The 23815-nt window shown below is 32.0% G+C and overlaps 1 protein-coding gene and 1 pseudogene across 3 annotated transcripts in view; one reads left to right on the forward strand and one right to left on the reverse strand.

The window, feature by feature from the left end:
* Positions 1-17859, forward strand: part of LOC141374014 (mitochondrial import inner membrane translocase subunit Tim9 pseudogene) — a 781319-nt pseudogene extending 763460 nt beyond the window's left edge.
* The window catches only part of ODR4 (odr-4 GPCR localization factor homolog), a 35295-nt gene continuing 12076 nt past the window's right edge, over positions 597-23815 (reverse strand). For 2 of the 3 annotated variants that reach the window (XM_025877991.2, XM_025877989.2), the window contains 8 exons: positions 22975-23115; positions 21874-21969; positions 20966-21034; positions 16113-16241; positions 15316-15406; positions 10435-10620; positions 2291-2401; positions 597-900 (listed from right to left, as the gene is read on the reverse strand). In XM_025877991.2, coding sequence (XP_025733776.1) covers positions 833-900; positions 2291-2401; positions 10435-10620; positions 15316-15406; positions 16113-16241; positions 20966-21034; positions 21874-21969; positions 22975-23115 — 891 coding nt within the window. In that variant the 3' untranslated portion in view covers positions 597-832. The remainder of the gene's footprint in view (positions 901-2290; positions 2402-10434; positions 10621-15315; positions 15407-16112; positions 16242-20965; positions 21035-21873; positions 21970-22974; positions 23116-23815) is intronic. The other variant, XM_025877990.2, reaches the window with a different exon arrangement.

A 23815-nucleotide genomic window follows, 5' to 3' on the forward strand; every position in this document is an offset into this window, starting at 1 on the left:
GAAGGGGGGGATTTGGAGGGGGAGACGAACCATGAGAGACCTATGGACTCTGAGAAACAAATTGAGGGTTCTAGAGGGGAGGGGGGTGAGGGGATGGGTTAGCCTGGTGATGGGTATTAAAGAGGGCACATATTGAATGGAGCACTGGGTGTTATACGCAAACAATGAATCGTGGAACATTACAACAAAAACTAATGATGTAATGTACTGTGATTAACATAAAATAATAAAATAAAATTTAAAAAAATGCAGAGCATTTTTCCTTCTAATGTTTTAAAAGAGACATTTCTTTTTACATGCTGTTAATTGCTGTGGTATAACTATTAATTGCAGGTTATTTTTTTTCTATCAATAGAATAAAACTTCTTGTTGTGCCATCAAAAATATAAAGAAAGGTCCTAGAGTATGAACTTACCCAACAGACTGTTGCCCCACCTTGTAGAAATTTCTCCAGTTATTCTATTACTAAGATATTCAGTCAACTCTGACTATTCAAATTTTCAATATCCTGATCAATATGTGATCCAGATCAACAGGACTAAAATCTATGAAAATAAACCATCATTTTGAACATTTTTAAAAATAGATAATAAGGATTTGTTACATGCAACTTCCATCTACATACACAACTTTATTTTTGGAAGCCTGAGCCATCTATAACATAAGCAGGGCTAAACAAGGCAGCTGGTGATTTCATTTTAGTCAGAAACATAATAGGCATAATGGCAGCAGAGATGGCTGCTCTGGTCTTAAATGCAGATGGACTGTTTGCGTCTTTTATTCATAATGGTTGCTCAGTGTTCTCTGGAAGATCAGGAAGCTGTGTCTCACCCTAATCACTGAAGTAATGAAAGGAGATACCCGCAGCAAGGACTGCAACCGCAACTGCTGCAATCACACCTACAAGTAAAATAAACACAAAACAAATGGAAATGGAATGAGCGAAAGAAAGGCTTAACTGGTCCTAGGCTCTGAAATGTAGGTAACGATGGGCCTAAACAACAAGATGCACCTGCACAAACATATATGCTTACACACACATGTATATGTATTAAAAGCCAGCCAAGTCTTAGGAGGAAAACAAAGCAATAAGTTGAATAGATGGCAAAGGCTGGACTGGTAATTGTGTACTTCACCACTTAGCAAAATCTTCAAAAAAAAAAAAAAAGTGTCTCTCTTACACACATGTGCACTCACACACATTTGAGAGAAAAACTCACATATACTTTAAAAAAGTTTCTATAAATATGCACACTGACATTCCAGCCATCTTATGGTACCTAGCTTAAACCAAAAGACAGCTCCAATAGGCAGTGGGTCTCAAACATGACAAGGCAAAGTCATCTGTGTAACTATTCGAACTAAAAAACTCAAGATTTTACCATTATAAAATCTAAGAATTAGTAAGTTTGTCTTGGCAACTTTTAGTTTTACTTATTTTTTCCTGATAACTGTAAGTTAACCAAAACAAAACCGACCAGAGCAGTCTAGACACAGAAACACACATACACACACACTTCGGTACAAAGAACTTAGGTAATTATCTAATGAGTAAGTGCCTAGAAAAATCTTCTGGCTGCTAACAGTCAAAAGTCTTAATGCTTATAAAGCATTTTTCAAATCGGCATTCCACTTAACAACAGTCTACATGGTCTTTAATCAATACGTCTGAACAATGTTGAAGTGATTGCCACTCTTCTTGGAGCCTTTAAAATTCTAAAGTTCATTACGAATTTCCAGACTTGAATCTGACTTTTTTCATAGAACACGTATCAAAATCTTCTACAATAGCAGTTCTGCAAAGAACACCAGTCTGAAAAGCATTGGCCCAACTATAATAACTGATTCCCGAAACTCAACAAGTTTTTCTTGTAAAAACACAGAAAGTGGGGTGCCTGGCTGGTTAAGTCATTAAGCATCCAAATCTTGATTTCAGCTGAGGTCGTAATCTCAAGGTTGTGAGATCGAGCTCCACATCAGGCTCTGCACCGGGTGTGGAGCCTGCTTAAGATTCTCTCTCTGTCTGCCTCTCCCACCCCTTCTAAAAACAAAACAAACAGGCCAAAAAAATTAATAGAAAGTGTCACGTTTGAGAGCAATTGCGATAATGCATTATTTATAAATCTTTCCATCTCTTCCATCTCCAGGGTCTAGCACTTTCCATAATAATAAATACAGGCTTAATCTAGCACCTCTAAGAAAGCAAAATGCAATGGAAACAATTTTAAAATAATGAGAAAACTCAAATCCAAAATACCATCTTTTCAATGTTATAAAAGAAATTATATACCTATGTTTTGCTGAATTTTCAATATTACTGTAGTTTTAATTGGTTGCTTTGGTTGTTCATCATCTGTGTTGTCCAATGAAGCTTCAGTATTCATAAAGTAACTCATACAAGCTGCAAGAGGATAATAACAATCAATCCTAAATAAAATGGGAATAATTCCCATTTTAAAATGAGTTTTAAAGAACATTATAAGGAACATATTATCAAAAAAAAAATTCAGTCTTCTATAAGTTTCTAGTTTTCTCAAGGACTATAACACCTCAGTTCTAGATTACATTAGCCTACCAGCTTCATTTTTCCCCTAACTTCATCTATAGATCAAAAAGTTGAATGAATAGTACAGTTTTATTCATGTTAACACAAACAATTTTGGTTTTTCTATTAGTAAATATCAGTACTAAAAAACTTTTTTTGGGGGGCCACTAAAGTCCTTATTTCAGATAACAAATACAAATAAAAATAATGGATGAAGGATGAATTACACTTATTTGCTATAGGATTTTTTTTTTTACTTGAGTACGTGCATTTAAAGAGTACAAGAATTAACAAATAATACATTATACGTTAATAAAAAAATTAAAGAGCATAAAAATGGTTTTTCATGATATATTACTTATACATTTAATATTGAATTGTTATATGCTAAAGTCATGCTCTAGTATGTCAAATCTTCTGCACAAGTAATTTACTTCTATAAAAAAATTTCATTGCTCTATTTTCATTTTTAATCTGTCATACAAAATCATACTGATTTGATACAAATCTGAGATAATTTTACTGAAGCAGAGTATTTTTCAAGGATGAGTAAGATGTTGTCATAACAATTTATTTATGTTTGTTTTTGGTGGGAGCTTCTGGGATTTTAATTCAAATCTCAAACACTATGTTTTTACTAGTATCTGAAATTTAAATGCAAATAACATGATTCGATAGGAAATTAGATCTTAAGCATTCCTTAAAATCAGGTAATTTTAACTTCAGATAAGCCCCAAATTAATCATGTAAGAAAGTAATCTTTTTGAGCAACTGTCAACAAAAGAGAAAACAAGGTCGGTAATGAATGCATGCTAAGTTGTAAATGTGTTCAATTTCATTCCAAGCTGTTGATAGTTAGGCAGGACTATTTGGATGCTTAAAATAAAATGTTACAACTTAAACTCCTTAGTTGTCTTCTTCCACATCTCCGAATAGTGAAGTAATGAGGTTTCACTATACTCAGTGATTTAGTCATAAAAACACATGTTCATTATTATTTCTCTTTCCTTTATAATTAAATTATCAATGTTTAACCAAACAACAAAAATTAATTAGTTCTGATATCAAGACAGAATTGGCAAAGATGAGTTTCACCAGATTTTAAAGGTGTGGCTTCAAATTTTTAGCTGATACTGTAGATAAAGTGCATCTGAATTACTAACTTAATATCTAGTAGATGACTAATGCACCTAAGAAATTTTAAAGCCATAGTTATCCCTCACCTTAAATGAATCATTTTGACAAACAAATTGTTCTTCAACCCTTAAGTCATTTAAAAGTATGTTATTTTAAGGTTTTACCTGGCAAAATATGTATTTCAAACATAGCAACTACTTGGCAAGTATATTATAGAATAAAAATAATTAATATTTTCTAATAGTTAGAAAATAAAGCCAGATTCTTATAACAAGTTTAACACCCTTATAGTAATTGATTTCATTTTTTTTTTTTTTAATATCTTATTTGACTGAGAGTGAGACAGCGAGAGGGAACACAAGCAGGGGGAGTGGGAGAGGGAGAAGCAGGCTTCCCGCTAAGCAGGGAGCCCGATGTGGGGCTCGATCCCAGGACCCTGGGATCATGACCTGAGTTGAAGGCAGATGCTTAACGACTGAGACACCCAGGTGCCCCTCAATTTTTGAACTTTAACATTTAAACTCACCTTTTATGGTTTATTACATATGAAAACTCTAATTTCAAATATATAGGAAAATTTATACATACTACAAAATATTACTTTTATACTTTAATGTTAATATTCTTTATTATAATTCAGAAAGTTCATGATTTAAATGTCTTATAATACTAGTTAATATCACCTCACAGTTATGTATCTCTTTTTGTTTAGAAAGTATTTTCCCTAACGTTTGTACTAAATTCTCTTAACACCAAGAGAATCTGGGATTCAGAGGGGGATTATTTAAAGTTACACAGATGTAAGTGGCATACCTGGACTCAGTTAAAATACTATCTTCATAAAATTATGCATCTAATATTTTTAGTAAATTAATGAATAAATATTAATAACCCATTATTTTATTATTAATAAAACAATATATTTTTGAGTAATTAATGAATGAGTTAGGGAGTAAATGAGTAAGTGAATATAATTCTAAACGAATAGGATGTTACGAAAAATCACTTAATTTTTCTATTAAAATGTTTATGTTTTTACCCTAACCTATAATTTGGGAATATGTTATTTTGCTATTAAAATATGCTAATTACCAAATAATTTCTTCTAATTCAACAAATATTTGAAACAACAAAACTAATATAATTCTAGACAAGTCATATTCTTGGTCACAATACATCTGATGCCAGTGTTCAATTCCTGAAAAGCCTAGGGTTACTTTTATCACATTCATCCTTCAAAATGAACTCAAATGTCACTTGCTTTCAGAAGCTTTCTCTAACCCCATAAAAGGATAATCCCTGTGCTAAATGTTCTGATAATTCTGTTCATCCTTCTATTATAGAACTAATCACCTTATTCAGAGTAATCCATTTCTCTGTATTTCCCTCTAGACTATGAACTTCTTCAGAGTCAGGACTGTATATTTGATCTCTAGAACCCTAATGCTTAAAATAGAGTAGTCAATCAATCACTCAGTTGGGATTTATATAAGTTTCAAAAACAGGGAAGAGTCCTTAAAGAACCATATTTAACATAATGAAGCAGTATCTTCAATACATTATATTAGAAAAATATATAATCTAGAGATCATGAGTTTGATACAGCATACATTCAAGTATATACACCTAACTTTCCAGAAATTGCTGTTTTGTTTCCTTTGTGTAATATTAAACTCTTCCTATTCAGTTTATCTATCTCTATACTAGATTACCAGCATAAAAAAATATAGACAGAAAATAATTTTAAAATACAGTGTGAAATATACAACTAAGTACCAATATTAAAAGCTTATAAAAAATCAAAATCCACAAGACTAATGAACATTTATATATCATCTAAGATTAAAAAGTGGATTTTTAAATACTTCAGTACTAGCTCATACTAATATTTAACATGGTACAGTGCTAATGATAAAGCTTACCGAAGGAAAGTTCAAAAACAGGATTAAAATATATTTAGTATACATATAAATGATAAAAACAATTCAGTAGAGAATAGCATTTAAATTTGATAAATAGCTAAGAAGTATATTATCTTGATGCTATAAATAAGTCTTTTAATTATTTGCAAGGATATTTCAAAGAATTCTAAGAATCATTCAAAACTAGGGAGCTTTTAAGATATTTGGGATTATCCACTGAATACTACAGAGCATCAATTTATACAATAGATGTATGCTTTCAATTAAAGTGAAACATAAAGCAGTAATAATAAACAATGAAAAAATGGAAACAGTTTACTAAAATCGAAAATACTAATGTCAAAACTTGGTTACTGTAGATTGTTATCGCTAACCTACAGTCAAATTATTTTCTTCTCATTGAATAACAAAATCACTGGAAACTCTAAAATTTTAATCATTAATGGTAAGTTCTTACTCTTATGACCTTACTACATGTTCTGCATAATTAACAGTGCACACATATTATATCTTCCAAATCAGGCTTTTTAAGGAAAGGAATCTCGTCTTTGATGTTTTATCTATCACACTGCCTTGAACAGAGCAAATGCTTAATAAATATCTGATAATTAGACATACTAAATGCTGTAAACTAGAATTAAAATGTCTAGTGCTACATAATGTCATATGTTTTAAATGTTCTATACCCCTTAAAATGTTCTGAATTATATCACCATAGAGCTATGACTATCATACCCTTTTTAAATGTTCATGTTCAGTTGTAAGTGCCCTACACAAACCTTAAAAACCTTGTATCTGGCTAGATGTACACTTTACAATTTTTCAAGCATAAAATAAGTGAAAAAAAGATGTGCAATAATTTCCAAAAAATGGCCTATATAGTATATATCAGTCAGTTATTAACAAATATTTAGGAATACCTATCATGTTTGAGGCATAGAGCTCAGTACACAGAGAAACATTCTAGGTACTTACTCTCAAAAATCTGACAGTTGGGGCACCTGGGTGGCTTGGGCAGTTAAGCGTCTGCCTTCAGCTCAGGTAATGGTCACAGGGTCCTGAGATGGAGCCCTGCATTGAGCTCCCTGTTCAACAGGGTGCCTGCTTCTCCCCCCACTCCTGCTCTCTCTTGCTATCTCTGTCACTATTTCTGTCTCTTTCTCTCAAATAAATAAAATCTTAAAAAAAATAATCTAAATGAAATCTCTCTCTCCCTAAGCTTTTATATCTGATTTTTAAAGTAAGTTGTAAAAATAATGTCAAAAAATAAAAAAATAATAAAGTAAGTTGTGATTGGGTCAAATTTTGCATACAGTGCTACCCTTTAATCTTTCATGAATGTAATACACACTAAAAGTGTGACAAGTAATTCAAAAAGAATATGAAAACCATCTACTATAACAGATCCAAGATTCTAGCCAACAAGTGAGAAATTATACTGACAGAAGATGAAATTAAACCAGAATAATGTAACATCATTCATTTAAGACAAAAAAATTTTTGAATGATTCAATGAAGATGGAGATGCTAAAATAAGAATCTAGACCATGGAAAGTAGTAGTTCTAGAGTCTGTGTTGGTTAGGTCCCATGGAAAGGAATTGTTAGAAAAAAGCACAGACTCCAGAACCAAATTGCTTAAGTTTAAATCCTAGCTCCACCATTTACTAGTTGTGTAACCCTGGAAAAATTATCTGACCTCTGAGCTTCAATTCTCTCATCTGGAAAATGGGACTAAGAATAGTATCTACATCATAGGGCTATTGTAAGAATTAAATGATTTAGTATTTGTAAGGCTCTTAAAACAGTGCCCATACATAGTAGGTTCTATATAAGTAAAAGCTAATAATATTATTAGAATATTAGGTTGAATTCAGGGTAATTTATTTAAAGAAAGGCAAACCAAAGTATATTTAAAGAAGTAGTTTTTAATCTTTCTTAGGTCACCAACTCTTTAATAGATCTTTTTCCAGAAAAAAATTATACAATTACTTTTAAGTGGTTTGTGGACCTCCTGAAAGCCAGCTATGACCCCAAAGGTTATGGGTACCACAGGTTAAAAATTCCTAATCTATAAAAAGACAAACAAGGTGGTAAGAAAGAATGAGATCTGGAAACTATAATAAAGAGACCAGTTAAAGGACTGTGCAAATATTTGGCTTCAACATACTTAGAGCATGATAGTTGACTTCAAATTTAAAAGCATGGCCTCAGTAAAAAAGTACTCATGTTTTACTGCTCCAGATTACTGAATAAGGTGTTAGTTATAGGAAGACAGAGTGGTATTTGGAATAAGGAAGAATACAGTCTAAATCCCCATCTCCTAGGAATATAAATTTCAATATTAAAAGAAAGAGGGTAAACTAGGTCAACTCTAGTGATCCCACATAAAATTCATTCAGATTATCAACAACAGAATGGGTCAAGAACTACTGTCAGGCAACAGAAACAAAAGTGAACAAAACAATCAAAAATCCCTACCCTGATGACTCTAAATCTGGTTGGCAGAGATAGTGCAGCCACTAATCTGGGAAAACATATTTCAGAAAGCAGCAAACATGTTTACCAGTTTACTTTCAAAGTACCCATCAGTTAGGGAATATCCTATAGCTATCCCTTAAAAAATAATAGTTTTCAAAGGATCAGATACTGAGCAATTTGAAGTATTTTTTTTCTTTAGAACAAGCTTACTGTTCCAGATCATAATTAATACTAACCTGGAGTTGTTGAGAAAAAAAAAAGAAAACAAAACAATAAACTCACTGGTCTCCAACTAATCTAAAACTTTACTGACAGATTTGATATTCACCAATGAAATACTTACTTGACTCATCATTGTAACAAGAGTACTCTGAATCAAATACTCTTACGGTGGGGGCAGGAATTAGTTAAGTCACAGAAAAATAATTAAGAAGTTAGAATTAGAAAAAAGACTTAAAAATTGTTATATTCAAATTTTATAAACATCCACATTCAAAAGTAACCTAAAGACTTTCTACTATTATATCAGAAACCTGAAGTTTGATAAATAGCTACATACTCAATATTTATTGATATTTGCAAATAATTACTTTTATCACATATTTTTTATTTTTATTTTTATTTTTTTTTAAAGATTTTACTTATTTATTTGAGAGAGAGAATGAGAGAGAGAGAGAGCATGAGATGGGGGAGGGTCAGAGGGAGAAGCAGACTCCCCGCCATGCAGGGAGCCCGATGCGGGACTCCATCCCAGGACTCCAGGATCATGACCTGAGCCGAAGGAAGTCGCCCAACCAACCGAGCCACCCAGGAGCCCTTATCACATATTTTTAAATGTTTCAGGAAGCCTGTCATAAACTTATACACTATTTATCGATATGTTTTCATATCTTTCTCTCACTAGACACAAAACAAAAGCAAAGCAAAGCAAAACAAAACAAAAACAGCCTTCTAGATAAATAATATATTATATGTTAAAAAAAAAAGAAGATAGTAGGAAGGGAAAAATGAAGGGGAGAAAATCGGAGGGGGGAGATGAACCATGAGAGACGATGGACTCTGAGAAACAAACTGAGGGTTCTAGAGGGGAGGGGGGTGGGGGGATGGGTTAAAGAGGGCACGTACTGAATGGAGCACTGGGTGTTATACGCAAACAATGAATCATGGAACACTACATCAAAAACCAATGATGTAACGTATGGTGATTAACATAAAATAATGAAATAAAATTTTTTAAAAAGTCACAATTAAGAATTAAAAAAAAAAATGACTCAAGTGTAGTTATCAAAGACCACAAAGGTAACAAGCACACCAGAGACCAGTTCCTCACCTTACTTTCATTGTGACTGAACATTACCCACCTAAACTCAACAGCCAGAGACCCAAAAAGGAGATTAATTAAAGAAGTGGAAAAGGGAAGTCAGATCACAAAATGGCACCTTGAAACATCTGTGCTTCAAGTGTTTTGCAAGTTGGCCCTAATGTCAATAAAAATATATTTTGATGGAATCAGTGTTTTGTGATAAAAATTGGGACAAGAATTCACTGTGCAATATTAAAAAAAAACAAACAACAACAACAAGAATGTAAGGTCAAATGTGAAAGGGACATTTAGGAGGAGAAACTGTTAGATAATTCGATAGTATGGCAAATCTATGTTCCATAAAAATAATCTTGATCTAATGTTTGGAACTGCCCATTTCACCTTAGTATCCCAATTACATAAAGGGGTAAGAAAATAACGCCCACTAGTATCGAAAACATGTATAATAAACTGTTTAAAAATGCTTAACCAGGGCACCTGGGTGGCTCAGTCGTTAAGCGTCTGCCTTCGGCTCAGGTCATGATCCCAGGGTCCTGGGATCAAGCCCCGCATTGAGCTCCCTGCTCAGAGGAGAGCCTGCTTCTCCCTCTCCCACTCCCCCTGCTTGTGTTCCCTCTCTCGCTGGTCTCTGTGTACAAAAAAAAAAAAAAAAATCTTTAAAAAAAATAAAAAATTAAAAAAATGCTTAACCAAACAAATAAGTGAATTTTAAGAAAACTTTTCTTATAATAAAAGAAACACCTAAAAGCTATGTATTTCCACCTATTTAAAGCTGAACTTGTTTTATGAAGATCTACTTGCTAGGCTTAGAAAAACCTTAAGTAACCTAAATTTTGGTAGAATTTTCCAGGAAAACACTGACTGCATGTTTCTATCTGTAGAAATTAAACAGACACATTTTTAAATGCCTCAAAAATATCAAACAGAACTAGTGTTAAAGAAATCTAAAGACATACTTAAACCAGATGCTTTATAGGTCATCTTAGCAAAAGTCTAATCAGGTTCTTAAGTAACATCATATAATTACCTGTGTTTATTTCCTCTGCAATTTCCAAATCTTCTATTTGAATCATATGATCTAACATCTCTATAAAATGGTCTCTTATTTCTTCAGCTGACTCATCACCAAATTTATAATCACATAACATTACAGTGGATCCCGGAATGGGGACGAAAACTCGGTGAGGGAGGATATGAAACTCTTTTTCAGAATCTAAAAGGAGATAGAACATTATCAATATTTAGATTGGTCTATCACTAGCATCAGTGATATATTTGTATGAGTATATGAAATATACACTAATAAAAATAAAATCTAAAAGGCTTTTCATGTCTTAATTGATCGGACACAGAATTGCTCTTATTGAATTCTGCTTCACCTCAATACCCCTGGCCTCTGCAAGGGACTAAATGATACTCCTATGAAATGTAAACTTAACCACTGCCTTCAAATGTGAAGATATTGTTAGTTACACATTCTTTCTTTTATTTTTAAGTTATATATTCTTGTATTATCCACTGTCCTATGAAGGAATACCCAGGAGAATTTTGTCCCTGGTCTCAGAAATTGTTTTTCTTGTTTAACCATACAAGCACCGCATTTTATGAATATTTCTCTTCTTCATGCAAGTTTAGAGTCAAATTAATGGCCCACCTACATCAAATGTATAGGAAAATTGAATAGCATTCATTTTGCACTAATCTTACCACTGACTTCATCTTACCAGATCCAGCCCCCTATATCCAACATGTGTAGGACATCAAGATACATGCTTTGTATACTAATTTTTTTTAATTATGTTATGTATACTACTCTTACTACCAACTCCATCCTGCTTTTTCATTTTCCTCTTGCCTCATTCTTATTGCTAATCATTTTTATCTTGTTAAATTGTAATACCTTTTTGTAAAGAGCTTTAAATTATCTTTAGAAAAAATAATCTGGATCTAAATAATAAATGTTTCATTCTTTGAATCCTCACAAAGTAAAATACAATATTTCCCCCAATTTCTAACATTGTCACTGTTCTACATGAACACATAATTACTGTTTGGTTCAACACCATCATTCTATTGAACTATTAACAAAGATAGAGATTTTGTGTAAAGAATCACCTCTTTCAGCAATGGATATGATTAAGCAGCCAATGTACAGATCAAGTAGAAAACTAGGATTCACTTTAAAAGCAATCTACATTTCCTTATCAAGAAACTAGTGGTAGCTTTATACAATTACAATCAAAAGATGATGAAGAATGCCTTAAGTGTCACAGAAAATGCTATGACTTAAATTATGTGTTCCTGCAGATTCTGCTTATATTGTTGTCCTATGAGAACTGGGAGAAGAATTTTAACTCTTTGACCAGACTGCCTCCTAGCTGTAAAATTATATTACTGCAATTCTTACTGTAGCATATATATTGTCCACATTGAAATTAGGAATGCATTATTTTATTTTGGGCTACAGTTTCTTAAAACAGGTTAAGTTCAAAACTTTCAAAGACGGCTACAATATATATGTGTAATTGGCATGCAAAATTTTAAAACTATTTCAAGGTGCATTAATACTAGCTTTCCTGAAAAAGAAATAAATTTCTTTGATATAAAATCAAATGTGAAAGCAGTAGTTGTGATAATTTTAAATTACTCATTTAAAAAAGAACTTATAATTTTCAAATTAAAAAGTTAAATTAGGGGCGCCTGAGTGGCTCAGTCGGTTAAGCGGCTGCCTTCGGCTCAGGTCATGATCCCAGGGTCCTGGGATTGAGCCCCACATAGGGCTCCCTGCTCAGCGGAGACCCTGCTTCTCCCTCTCCCTCTGTCTGCTGCTCTGCCTACTTGTGCTCTCTATCTGTTAAATAAATAAAAATCTTGAAAAAAAAAGTTAAATTAGCCATTTAGTATCTAAATAAAACAAAGCTTTCTGGTTGGTCTGAGGTTAAAAATGGGAGGATCTTTTAAAAAAACATTTCTCACCAAGTATTCTAAGAATCCTTTAGGAATATTCCCACAGCAGAGCATCTAGTTAAACGTTATTTGAAGTAAGTTCAAAATAGAGAAAAAAATTCAAGGGAATATAAGAATTGGTTTTTTACTGGTTAAGAACAGAATCCTAACTCATACTAGAGTATTATAGAAAATTGTGTAGAATAGTTGAGATCTGAGTTGATTCTTGAAGGATAAGTAGACATCTGTATGAAGCAAAGAGAAGTGCCATCTAGAGAGCAAAACCACTACCAAAGGCAAAGAGGAATACAAATATGTTCTCAGAGGACAAGTGATATGGATGGATGTGAATATAGGAATGGAAGAAGGTAAGAGTCTTCAATTTTCACAATGAGTAGGTCATCTGCTGAGAGTAAGTTGGGCAAGACTGAATGTAGGCTGAGAGAAGCTCTGGAATTCTTAAGGGGAATCTGAGAAGGGGAAGACCATAATAAGTTAAAGGAATGATTGGACTTATATTTTTTATTGTCATTCAACTACAACCAGTTCTTTCATCTGGATAGCCAGAATTCAGAGACTATGTTTATTTTAAAGATCAGGCATGTAAAGTTAATATGCCCTTTGCAGACTTCCTTAAGCATGCAAAAAAACCGTCTAGTTCAGGTTAATTTCACAGCATACATTCTACATTTTACCAAATTACAAATACATAAAATCTTACCAGTATAGAAGAAAGATAAGCTAAGTAAAATGAAGACTAAATCTAAAATCTAACAATTTGGTGTATATATGTTCAACTTCAAATTTTACTTTTGTTTGTATTATTATACTTGCAAGTTATTCTTCTATTGTGGTATCTTAAGATCAACTAACATGTTGCTGAAATAATTCTGTTACTAAAGTTTAAAAATATATATATTTATACTTGCTTTCTTTTTGAAATATAATGATACACTTCCCAAAAATTAAAGTTAGGAAATTTTAAAGACAATTATTAAGTAATTCTCTTTATCATCTCCAATATAATAGTAACTACCAGTTACTGAACATATAGTTTACCAATTTGTATTAGGGGCTTTACAAACATCATCTTTTTTAATCTCACAACCTCAAAAATTATCTACTACTGTTTTCTAGATAAGACAATGGATGCTTGTATAGACTAAATCATTGGTCCAAAGTGACTCAGCTAGTGGTAGAGTAGACACAGAACCCAACCAAATATGTTAGTCACTGCTTTTTTTCCAACAAACTACAGTGACCATTCTCTTCACACAGGCCTCAAAGGCCACTCAACTACCAGTGAAAACTTTTATTTTTAAAAAATTTAGGAAGAGATAACATTAGATGATAACGTTAACTTCTAATACATCAAATTTAATGTATAAATATCACAACTGCTGTGGGAAGTAATTGTACTGCTTAAACATCAGCAAAAATTTAAAAATACTAGCTCACTCAATATAAAATAATACCAAGGCAGTCATATAATACCGGTCTACAAAGCACTGTTAAATGGAATAGAGTATTGAACTAATGTGTATAAAAGGGTAGATTTTGGCACTAATGGTGAATGCATCCCCATGTCCCTGAAAATCCTAAAATTCACAGTTCAGTTGTAGCACATTCTGTTGCTCAAAAAGTGAAGTAATGTTTAGCACCACGAGAGTTATCACATACACAAAGTAGTAAAAACAAGGCCACCCTAACACGAGGCTGATAGGCTGACTGGGTGACTGACTGACTGATCAGGTTTTACATACTTTCCAAAACAAAAATCTCAATCCAATTGCTGCATGTAATATTCAAATTCATGTCTCAGAAAAACTATACATTATTAGTAAATGGAGCTTCAGGGTTATTTGTGAGTATAGGAAGGACAAATGTTAAATCTGGCAATTCTGCTAATCTATCATATCAGGAATATAAAAAAGATTATGACTAGTCCACCAAACCTAATATACTACCTATCAGTAGTACTACAAGAAGTTTATTATATAATTACATAGTTTTTCCTATTAACATAAAAATATTCCCTTAACTAGCTAATGTATATGTTTCAATTATGTACATACGCAACTGTGAATTGCAAGTGCAATTGCACCTGAATGGTAGGAAGGTAGAGAAAAATGTGTAACTTCAAAAAGCATACTCAGTATTATAATTTTCTTTTGGAGTAAAAATATTATTATTAACACAAATTATGGAAATGGCATAGTTTATAATTCTCAAAACAGAATAATATAAAAGGTTAAGACACCATGACCCAGGCTTTTTAAAATCTAATAAAGTGTTAGAGTAATAATGAGTATATAAATTGGTATTCAAAAAAATTTGGTATTAATAGATCAATTGCATATATGCCATAAATTAATACCTATTAAAAATTTATTATATAATATTTAACACTAATATTTTTATTTTGAATAATTTTTTTTTTAAATCTCAGATTTAATTTAAAAACATTAGCTTTAAAATGTTAACAAAAGGGCACCTGGGTGGCTCAGTTTGTTAAGTGGCTGCCTTCAGCTCAGGTCATGATCTCAAGGTCCTGAGATCAAGCCTCACGTCAGGCTCCATGCTCAGTGGGGAGCCTGTTTCTCTCCCTCTGCTGCTTTCCCGCTTGTGCTCTCTCTCAAATAAAATCTTAAAAATAAAATAAAATAAAATAAAATAAAGTTAATACAGTTTATCCATTCTGGCAGAAATTCATGCAGAATTTTTTTTAAAAATCCTCCCTGAGACTGTTAAGAGTTGACAGATTTGTTATTATAAGGTGTTCCAAACACCTTTTTTTGGGTGGCAACTGAAAAACTGTCATTCACTAAGAAAAGTAGAAGATGCCATATTGTTATAAAAGATAGATCTGGGTAGTTACAAAAGATGATCTATTACATTTTGACATCCTATTATGGTATCAATTGAACACACACAAAAAATGTTCTTAATTTTATACTCATAACTTTTTTTTCTGGAATTTCATTCAAAAGCAGATCTTCAAATAGCATTTCACAACGATCTGCAACTGTATTCAATATATCTCTCTTCATTGCCTATGAAAAAACAAAACAAATTACAATAAGAAATAAAACCCATTACTTTAGATTTGCACTATTTTATTACCACCCTCCCCCAACATAATTGACTTTCCTATATAATCATGTCCACTAAAATAACTGGTACATCATTCCATTTTTTAATGTCCATTTATTTAACATGCTTATTAACACATTATAATAGCAAATTTGCCTAATCTTCATTTAAATAATTAAAACCAAATAAATGAATGAAATTTTCCATCTAAAGAAATAATGCTAGTGTTCCAAATTAGGAAATGTATAACTATGACAAAGTGCCAGTCATCATTTTTAAAATTTCTCAATAGAAATTTTATGGATTACAGAATATTACCTAATAACACTTCCAATGAAGTATTAAAATTAAATTATTAATTATTAAAAAGTTTAATTTTCCTCCAAAGAAATGATTTCAAATGCACTAATATATCACAACTGTGGAGCACTGAATAAATTTGTATAATCATCAGTTCAAAAAAGGCATTTTGAAACAGACATCCTACATATGAAAATCTTAGGACCAATTACATGGTATACTTGGACTAGCCAATAGATTGGGACTTGATTATCAGTTAAAATCAAATTCATATTATGAAATCTCAGATTGAGAAAAATTTTAGGATTTTTGAATAGTTATGTCAACATGCTTCTGTTTTTCATATACCAGTTATTCCTTTTGTACCTGCACAGCATCTTTAACCTTGGGTTTATTGCTATGAATATAGGCTCTGCATTTCACAGCACCCTTAAGGTTTACAGAGCCACTGCAGATCTGGACTGTGGCTGTGGATCGGCGGTCCGAATTCAGAAGCTGAAAGACAAAATCTCTTTAAGTTCTAATAGCCAGCAATTAACTATATGAAACACTTAAACGTTATATAAGCCATTTCATGCAGCAAGATAGAATTTTTGACTGAACCAAGTGTTTGAAAATATTTCCCATAATTAAAAGGCCTTCATATTCCTCCTTACTAAGTTACATATTATTTTCTGAGTTTTCTAAACGTACTCTGATGTTAAACACAACTACATCTAAATTTTTTCTTACTAACATGACCATCTAAAAATACCATTATTTATTTAACATATTCACTAAAAATATATTATTTGCAGATTACTCGGTTAAATACTGTTAAGATGAAAAGATGTGTAAAGACGACATATATATATTTAGTATATCATCTATGTAGTAGGAGATATAAGGTATGCCATATAAGATTTGCACAAAAATAACTGGAATAACAGTGGTTGTGATAAATTTGGTAAAATGATAAGCAGTGTAAAGACACTTATTTATACATTTTTGACACTTAACTTCCATAGACTAAAAGTAATGCTATATGCTCCCCAGCAGCAAAAAGGCAAGTCAACTGCGGTTGTCACCAGAAAATGACATGAGTGGTTGTAAGCAGTCACTTCCATTTACAAGCTCATTCTTCTGTAATCTAAGGAGTGTTAATTCATGCTTGGTTTTAAGATGTTTCACAGATATTTTTAACCTTATTATTTTAATAAATGCCAAAACAAGGAGAACATTAAAACAGTGAAAATACATCTGGAAGCCTATAAATCACAATGGAAACAAAAATTGTGATTTTAAAAAAGGATACCCCATAAATGAGACATGGTAAAAATAAAAATTCTAAGTATACCTAGAATAAATAGGGTCAATTCTGAAGAACAAAAACAAATCATGCAACTTATGAATAGTGCTGTATGTGCCTCTGCAAAAAGAATTAATCAGGAATTGAGGAGGAAAAATGGTGAAGAAAATGAAAGACAGTATGTAGCTACTGAACAGTCAATGTCTAATGTAATTCAAGCAAAGCTAGTTTGTTTTTTGTGTTGTTTTTTTTTTTTTAAGAATTCAAACTTAGCAGCCCCCCAGCCTCACACTGGTGTCAGATGCGAGAGCCTGCGCTTAAGTAAGAAATCAGTCATTAGAAACATTCAAGCAAAGGTTGGACAACTAATTTTCCAGAACAAAAGGAAACTCATGCATCAGAAAAGGTGACTAATAAACATACCAATAAGAATATGGCTGCACAAATACCAGAATCTGATCAGATAAAACAGTTTAAGGAATTTCTTGGAACATACAATAAACTTACAGAAACCTGCTTTTTGGATTGCCTTAAAGACTTCACAACAAAAGAAGTAAAACCTGAAGAGACCACCTGTTCCAAACATTGCTTACAGAAATATTTAAAAATGACACAAAGAATATCCATGAGATTTCAGGAATATCATATTCAGCAGAATGAAGCCCTGGCAGCCAAAGCAGGACTTCTTGGCCAACCACGATAGAGAAGTCCTAATGGATGGACTTTTGATGAAAGATTGCCAGCAGCGATTGTGATGGAAATGAGGATTCATCTGATAGAATCCCCTGAAAGCAGTAGCCACCATATTAAACTGTCTGTCCTAACTTTGGCAAATGGAAACAACAGAGAAACAAAATTGCTATTTACCGAGAATAATCAAAATAGAAGGTCTTATTGTTGAATGAAAATAGTAAGATGCAACATTTGTTGAGGCCTTAAGATTTAGCAGCTTGGTAATTTCATTAGAAAAATAAACCATTGTTTCTTCAATTGTGACTGTTAATTTTAAAGCAAAATATGTGTTCAATCATGTATGAGATAGAAAGAATTTTTTATTACTAAAAGTAAAATAAATGAAAATATCACTGAGCAGTTGTTTATACTATATATATAGTACCATAGTATTCTGACTGGACTGTGGATACGTTGAAATGTTTTTCAATCACGATCATCCTCCAAGTATTCCTGTTCATTCATGTCTGCCTCAAATTGTTGGTAAATACATAAAATAGTTACTTGCTAATCATTTCAATGCACGATCGTTTCTTGCCTCCCTTCTTGTGTCAGGGTGGCCATTATACATTCGTATACTAGCCATATTTTTCATATGTCTACAGGAAACATCCCATCTGAGACTACCTTGTGAATGTGTAAGAGTTGACTAGTACGCTCTAGTGGAGAAGACTGTGTTTTGTGTTTTGTTCAAAAGCTGAGTCCAACATGAATGATTCTCAGTCCAACATTATACAGTGTATTCTCATCCATGACGTGTGATCAGTGCAATAAAAAGTGAACTGAAGTTAAAAAAAAAAAAGAATTTAAACTTAAACACAGTCAAGTTCTTATTGGTAAGAAATTTGTCACAGACTTAATAGTTTAAAAGGTTTCAAGTCTGTTTAAAAAAATGTCTTTCATCAGACCAAACAGCAGGGTGATAATGCTCATATTGTATCTGGAATAAGTTTCCTATGAGACTCATAGAGATCATCAATATATCAATAAGGTGAGGATGGAGGGAGAGTACTGGGCTTCCCTTATCCACTATGTGGAACTTTACTATTGATGAAACTATTCCATTCTGGAACATAATGCCCTATTTTATATATCTAATATCTAACATATGCTTTATAGTATAGGACCCACTTATAACAATATATAACATAATAAATATAACACTATCTAATATTATATGACATATAATAGTGCCCTTATAAATTAGGGCACTATTTTCCAAAAAGGACTAGACTATATATTACACACTACATACACACATGGAGAATTTTTTAAAAGATGTAAGGATTAACTCACTCCTTTCCAGTAGAAATGTACTTGCATTCTACAAATGTCAACTCCTCCTGGTTTCTTTGGACTTAGGAACAGAGTAGCTTACAAAGAGACTATGGGACCCTAACTTGGTCGTAAGTGGAAGAATTTCTGTGACAATGATATGGTATTTTGGAAAAGAAAAGATTCCTCTGGTTATGATGACCAAAAGAAACTTTATATAAGTGGTAGCATTTGGGGTAGATCTTAAAGTACAGACAGGATTCTGATTGTCTGAATGACAGAGAAAAGATGGTACTGGCAAGACACATGGCTCAGAAAATAAATATGATTTTAAAGGCATAGAAAGCAAAGCTCTGAAACAGTAAGTATGAAATTAATGAATAGGTATGCTGAGGCTTGAATTAGACTTTTCTAAGTAGTCAGTGTAGAGCACCTAAGGAATTTTAAACAAGGAGATTAACACAATCAGTGCCTAACCCTTATACATACTCAACAAATACTTTCTAAAAAAACTAATAAGTAAATAACAAGTGAATGAATGCAAACTGTGATTCAGATAGGATAATCTGAGGTTTATATGTAGGATAGACTGGAAATATAGAAGATACTCCAAGAGACATACAAACAAAGGTATCAGGATTTTCAGAAAAAGAATCACTCTGGACAAGAATGAACAGAGGCCAGTTAAGAGTTATATGTAATAATATAGGTAAATTAATAACATTGTAAGGCTGGTGGCAGTTAAGACCATAAGGAAAATAGAAGATGAACTTAACACTGCAAAGGAAAAATCAACAAGACTTGATGGAGGTTAAGTAGGAGGAAAGTGACATCAAATATTTATTGACTACTTATTACATATTAGTCATTCTAAAGTTTCAAGCTGGCTGACCAGTGGAATGATTGATAAAAAGATATTATACTGTATAATAATAAATATTATAATAAATTATCTCATAATATTCTCTCTCCTTTCTGTTTTCCCATAGTCTACACATCTACCAACTCCAATTTTATCACTAAAATAATTTTAAGTAAATTATTTAAAAAACCAAAAGGTCATGTAAGCATATCTAGTAAAAAGCATATAGGTACAGGAATAGCTTTAAAATAAAGGACACATCTAAAAGTACTAAGGACACTCAAAAGTACCAAGAAGAGAAATTGAGAACTCATGTTGAGTGCCATTAAGTCCAATGACAATTTAGTAAATACTCTATTGCCAAATACAGAGAAGGAAGAAAAGAAATTAAAACGTCCTCCTATGCAAATTACTTTTAAGTCTATTTTACTCAGCCAAAAAAAAAAATACAATATTTGTATTTGTACAAAATATACAATAAAAATATCCTGTTCTGCATGTGTTCTTTTAGGAATAATTAGTGGCTTTAACTTTTTATTCTTCAAGATATCTGACTTTCAATTCTGAAGAGATGTGTAATTTAAAACAACTACATAAAAATATAAAAATTGCTAATAATGTGTGATTTTTACTAAATCAGAGGAGGTATAAATAAACTTCAAAATTAAGTATATGACAACTCTTGGCACATCTGTGCACACATCTTAAGTTGTTAAGAACTACAACTTTGCTCATAAAAACCTACAACCCAAAATATCACACATACACACACGTATGTATGTATATGTTATTTATATATGTTATATATATAAAAAATATATATTTTTAAATTGCTCTCTACTTGATGCTAAAATTTTAATAGCCTTGAGGCAAAAGACCAAAACAGGTTTTATTAAAATAATGCTTCTTGGAAATAAATTTCCTAGAACTAGACACTTTTTACACTTCACATCTCTAAAATTCTTTGACTCTCTAATTATAAATATAAAAACCAAAACAATTTCATTATGATTATTCTAAAAAATAAAGTATTTTAGGTAAGTAGTATTTTAAAATATTTACCAACTGTGTTAGCACTTTGACATCAAAAGAATGACTAGTTGCTTGAACATTTCCTCTAGAAGATTTTTTCTGAAAAAACACAAAAGTTAAAAAACTAGATTACTGAGACTGGAGTGGAATACAAAAGACAATTTAGGAACTATCCTACATATATTAGGTAACTTAGAGGAAAAGAAAGTCTTATTATTTGTTTTATATTGGCTTTTCCTATAAATATGTTACTTTGTGTATTGTCTATCAATCAGTGTATACTCTTAAAAACCATTACTTCCCTACTTTTATTCCTCTAAAGTAAGGATTGGCAAACTATGGCTATAGGTCAAATCCAGACCACTTCTAGTCTTTGTAAATCAAGTTTTACAGAACGCAATCAAAATCATTCACGTACATGTTATCTGTGGCTGCTTGTTGAATAGTTGCCAGAGACCATGTGGCCCACCAAGTCTAAAATATTTACTATTTGGTTTTTTACATAAAGTTCACTGACCCTTGCACTAAAGGGAGAGATTAACAAAGTTCTTCTTCAGATAGATCCAAGCTATTTTAGAAACCTGTATAGATTCCTTCTATAAAATGGTCAAACAGTCTTTTAAACTGCTATCAAAGTAGAACATGTACCTTTAGTTTTAAGCAAGCAGTTTACAATTGGGAAATTAGATAGAATTTAGATGACACTCCCTTCTTCAGATTTCAGAATTCCAATTAATTCAGAAATAATCTCAATCATTTTCTGATAAAAACATTTATTTGCCCTTTACTTTAAAAGACCTTAGAAATAAAAAAAAAACACCTTAGAAATAAGTAGATGGAAACTGTTTTCAGGAAGGCAAGAACTAAAGAAAAGTCATCTTTTATTTTTCCTTAAGCACAAATAATTTCATAAGTAAGATGATTTTCTCTCAACTCACCTGTCCTTCTAATAGATCACAATCTTCATCTTTAACTTGTCCATTAATCAAATAAATGCCATTTTCTATTTGCTTAGCCCAGCGTGCAAGTCCATTCTTAAAAGGAACACAACATGGATATCTTTCAGATATATGTCACCTCAATTAAACTCCCTAGGGCCCACTTTTTTCCACCTAATATACTGAAATATTAATGTGGTAATCAGTCATGGTATTTTATTTTTTGAGTTAACATTTTGCCATTTTTTTCTTCATATATTTTTTAAAAATTTTTGCATATAGTTGACACACAATACTACATTAGTTTCAGGTATACAACATAGTGACCCAATTTATTTATACTTATGCTATGCTCACAAGTGTAGCTCCCATCTGTCACCACACAACACTATTACAATATCACTGACTATATTCCCTATGCTTGCTTTTATTCAGTCTCATAAACAACAAAAAAAAGTATATCCCCAAATTTTGGCAACTTAGCCATATTTAATAATAGTTTTTCTAATCTTTATCCCAAACTAACATTCATATCACACAGTTAGGAGGCTTAATAACTACATGATCACAGTCATAAAATTCAATAATTCCCATTATATTAAAAGTGAGAAAAGAGAAAGAACCTCAAGAACAAATATATAAAGCCGTACTAAAGAGGAAAAAATAAGCAAGCTCCATTTGCTTCCTTCAATAGGAAAAAAGAAGAGAACTGAGATAAGAACAAAAGAATGGTACAGAAATACAAAAGAGGACTGGAAAGGAGAAAATAAAACGAAAGACCAAGAGGAAAAAAAAAAGACCAAACAGTATACCTTTTTATATAATTATATTTTATGTAACTATATTTTACAATGTACTTAACTGCATGTTAATCAAGAAATATTTATGGAGCACCTATTATGCTGAATACATTAGTATTATAATGCTGTCCTATCTCTAAATTTTTAATTTGGCTGGAGTAATAAATTAGTCACCCATAATAATACCATCATAATTAGCATGTAATTTTTGAGGATTACAAAATGAATGGCATAGACAACCAAAATAAAAGCAGATTATCTGTTCAGCAATCACTAAAGAAAATTCATTTTGCCCTGATACCTTTGTATTTTTCTCCAGAGTATAGCTGACAGAAGTGGTAGACAGTGGGATGTGAATATTAATATGAACTGTGCACTCTAATGAAAGCCATGAAGTTGATAGTCCATTTTGATACTTCCAATCTGCTGGTTTTGCTGAACTCTTTAGCAGTGGCGAAGGTGGAAAAACATAAAATATGTGATTTAGGTAAAATACGTGGATCAATAAAATATAAAATGTACAACCTAATAAATCATACAAGCTGATAGCTAACATATTTGACCAACTTCTTTCATTAAAGGGCAACAGGTTAAATCTAAATAGAAATAAAGCATGCATTAAATTCACTGTCCTTCAATACATTCCAGACAGCCTTGGCAACTCCATCCCCCAGTGCTAGGTTAAAAAGAATCAGTTCTCTGGTTCTCAAATGTAACTTCAACAGTGTCAATTCAGAAGCTTCTGTGTGGAGCAAATAATCACTGAATGACTATCAGGTGCCCGATGTTCTCCTTTCTGTCCTATCTTCTCTCAACACAATACTGCGAAGTTACTTTTTCATATTGCTTTTAGACACCTTAGCAAAATGTCAGTCTGGATTCTGCTAGTCGGTAGCTTGCTTACTAGGCAACGTAACTACCAAAAGCCCAGATGCTTTTACTACCAACCTCTCAAATATAATACTAAATGCATAAATAGGTAGGGGGAGCTTAAGAAAAATATTTGAACAACAAAAAAATTTTTTTACTTGCTTGTAATGAAATTAATCGTATTTCAAAACAAAAAGTGCAGGTGGTTGTGGACATCGATAAGAAGTGAAAGCACTGAAAATTATTAAAACTAAATAATTGAATTTTATTTT

The sequence above is a fragment of the Callorhinus ursinus genome, unplaced genomic scaffold (assembly GCF_003265705.2).
Source record: "Callorhinus ursinus isolate GAN/ISIS: 27379988/994484 unplaced genomic scaffold, GSC_fseal_2.0 scaffold13, whole genome shotgun sequence".
Lineage (NCBI taxonomy): Eukaryota > Metazoa > Chordata > Mammalia > Carnivora > Otariidae > Callorhinus > Callorhinus ursinus.